The 3,607-nt window shown below is 20.8% G+C and overlaps 1 protein-coding gene across 4 annotated transcripts in view; it reads left to right on the top strand.

Annotated features, from left to right (window-relative positions):
- The window catches only part of LOC102676240 (ras GTPase-activating protein 3), an 8,345-nt gene extending 6,485 nt beyond the window's left edge, over positions 1-1,860 (top strand). For 2 of the 4 annotated variants that reach the window (XM_006620188.2, XM_006620189.2), the window contains 5 exons: positions 61-102; positions 177-283; positions 399-642; positions 708-1,049; positions 1,215-1,859. In XM_006620188.2, coding sequence (XP_006620251.1) covers positions 61-102; positions 177-283; positions 399-642; positions 708-1,049; positions 1,215-1,758 — 1,279 coding nt within the window. In that variant the 3' untranslated portion in view covers positions 1,759-1,859. Of the gene's footprint in view, positions 1-60; positions 103-176; positions 284-398; positions 643-707; positions 1,050-1,214 lie in introns of all 4 variants that reach the window. The other 2 variants (XM_006620186.2, XM_031512619.1) reach the window with 2 other exon arrangements.
- The last annotated feature ends 1,747 nt before the right edge of the window (positions 1,861-3,607 follow it).

Below are 3,607 nucleotides of genomic sequence, written 5' to 3'. Positions count from 1 at the left end.
TTTTATTCATAAATAAATATAATTATAAATAAATATAATAATAAAAAGCATTTATAATAGAATATATTTTCTCTTCATGCATACTGCTGATTGTAAGAAGAGGTTTGTAATAATACCTTATTTTTAATTTTAAAATTCTACAAATATATATTATTATTATTGTTATTTAATTACAGAGTAATGATTAAAAGGGCACAAGGTAGAAAACGCTTTGGTCGGAAAAATTTTAAACAAAGATATTTTAAACTTACTACACAGGATTTGTCTTATTCAAAAACAAAAGGTATATAAATAAATTTTATATTCTATATTTTTTTAAATAATAGATTGATTTCTAAGAATATTTTTAAAATTAATCTTATAATTTTAAAGAATTATATATTTGACATATTTCATAGGCAAGGAACCTTTATGTAAAATACCACTTGAAGAAATATTGGCAGTTGAAAAACTTCACGAAGATTCTTTTAAAATGAAAAATATATTTCAAATTATTCAATCACAGAGGGCATTGTATGTTCAAGCAGGAAATTGTGTAGAAGAAAAAGAATGGATTGATATTTTAACAAAAATTTGTCGTACAAATAGTAATCGATTAGAAAAATATCATCCAAGTGCATATATTAATGGCCATTGGCTTTGGTATGTTATTTAGCATTATTTTAATTGATATATTTTTCAAATTTATTAATAAATATTGCTTATAGTTGTAAAGCAATAGCAGAAATTGCTCCAGGATGTAGTGAAGTATCACCGGGAGTAGAAGCTGGATTGCGTATGGTTTTAGATCCAGATCGAGATTTGCAACGAATACATTCTCTAATATTTACAAATATGCCACGTCTCGAAACTTTAATGAGTGCATGTGAGTGTCAAGCTGTTTATGGAGCTAATGATATGTGTATTATACCAGGTGGTGGATCTCCTATAGAAGATGTGCCATCTTGTTTTAAAACTTTAACTGCATTAAGAGAAGCTGCATATGCTTTACAGCACGAGCATAGAGCTTATTTTAGGAGATTAGCACGTGATACTAAATATGGAAGCAAGTAAGTTAATTAAAATAAACTAATATATTTTTTAACTACAATTACATAGCTATAATTGAATTATACTTAATATATAGTATAAATATAGTATAAATAGTATAAATAATATAATATAATATACTTAATATATAATATAAAATATTTAAAACATTATTATTATTATAGGCAAGCTCCAATTGGAGATGACAATTATCTTCATTTAGCTGCAAGAGCTGGATTTGAAGGCCAATTAACAAAACGTGCTTATGAAATAGATAATTTAAATCACTACATAGAATCAGATTGTTATGACAGTGGACTTTCTAGACGAATAGAGGATCAACAATCATATGATGAAACATTTAGAAAACGTCTAGATTCTGGTTCAATACATCGTAGGTATGAAAATGAAAATAATATACTACGACGATATGAAAATAATACCGAAATTATTAAAAGTATTCAAAATGATCTCAAAACATTTGATCATAGTTTAAACAATACGTTTAGAACAGATAATTCTGAAAAAAATGTAAATTTAGAAAACAATAGAATTTTAGATAATTCAAATATTTTAGCAATAGATGAAATTAATATTTCTAGTACATTACACTCAAGAAAGTTTAATAGCTATGACCATACTAAAATATTAAATGAATGTACAGTAACAAAGTTTAAAGGTGGTAAATCTGATATATCTTGTAATTCTATAAATGATCATACTAATTAATTCAAAACTTTAAAGATGAAAATATGTTCCTATAAAGATTTTTAAGATATTATTTCATATGTTCATATCATTCATATCAAGATTGTAGTGATTATTTCTTGCAGTATATATGGTTTAAGTGTATGTATCAAATATAATTCAAACTGAATTATATTTAATTTGAAACATAAAAAGCTGTTTATATGAAAAGATATTATTTAAAAAAAAAATTAAGATTTTGTCTAGTATAATTTTATTAATCTTTCAACAAGTCATTATATGAATGAAAAAATTTTCAAATATTATTGAATACTATATTTTAAAGAATAAATATTTAAATGAAATGAAAATGATACCATTTAGAAGTCTATTTTTTCAAAGTTCAAAATTAGTATATAAAATATTTAATAGCAAAAATAATACAATGTATATATATATACATTGATGAATAACATAAAAAAAATATAGTCATATGTTATACATTGCTATTGTTGAAAAGTATAATAGTTTAAATATTTATTATTGGTTCATTATGTATTGTTATCATTAATCATTTTGTTAGATTTTATATTGTCTCTTTTCTCTTTTTTGATAATTAGATAAAATGTTTTAAAAAAAATTATTTGACTCAAATATTAAAAAGTCAATAATAGATATTAAAAAGTCTTCAAAAATTATTTTAATATCGATGATTAATTGATTAATTCATGCTAAAGATAAATTAATTTGAACTAAAAATAAAATCTTCTACAAGATGATCTTCTCGCTAATTAAAGGCAATTAATCATTAATTTTTTCATAATAACAAAATTGTATTAATGTAATATCAGATCTTGATATTATTCAGATTTGAAAAATATATATATTTGTGAAATAAAAAGAATCAATTTCGTTTTTTTATTTTCACTTTGATTCTGTTTTTATTTCATAGATATGCAAAATACATTATCATATTGCAGTTACTAATAATATGATGACTTCTAATGATAGATTTATATACAAACAGTGTAATCATAATTCATAGCACTGAGTTAATTAATAATAGAATTATTCAATGAACATATATGTATATGAACGTACTCAATGAATTCTCATATATACAAAATCTTTAAAATCTTAATTTATATATAATTAAAATTGTTTAATTATTTATTTTGGTTAAACTTTTTTTTGGTGAACATAAAATTTTTTATTTTTATGTTATCTTATAATATTTAATAAGCATAATCCTCAATATAATATATAATAAATTTTAAATATATTATGTAATATATATATTGTGCAAAAATCATTGAAATTTATTATATTTATTATACATTTATTATTATACATTTAGCTTGTTTGAATTTGAATATTTAACATGTATTTAATTAGATTAGATTTTTTTTTATGAAATATTGTGTAATGTTTTCATTAAAAATGTAATCTATTTCTATTTCACTATTTGTTTACAGTTAATATGAATAATGATTTAATATATAGATTGAATAAAATATGATACATATTATGTTCGAGTATGAAGTTAAAATATGACATTATTTATAAATAAGAAATATTTATAATTATGTTCACAATTTTTGATACAATTAAAATTTTTATTAGATTATACTTATTAAATATAAAAAAAAAAGCCAAAAATTTTATGCCCGCCAAAATGAAATTTAATTAATAATAATAATCTTTATTTAAGTACATTTTCTTTATTTTTTTTACTTTAATTATTTAATTTCCATATAAATTTAATTCTCAGGTTCTTAAATCTTACGTTACTCTTCATATATTTATTGATGCATAACAAATTTGTATAATACAGATCAAATTTCATTGAAATCTTTTTTCGAATTTATCGCTTTGAAAAATAATTTCAAAA

The sequence above is a fragment of the Apis dorsata genome, unplaced genomic scaffold (assembly GCF_000469605.1).
Source record: "Apis dorsata unplaced genomic scaffold, Apis dorsata 1.3 scaffold_486, whole genome shotgun sequence".
NCBI lineage: Eukaryota > Metazoa > Arthropoda > Insecta > Hymenoptera > Apidae > Apis > Apis dorsata.
This window is presented reverse-complemented; position numbering and strand designations above follow the sequence as displayed.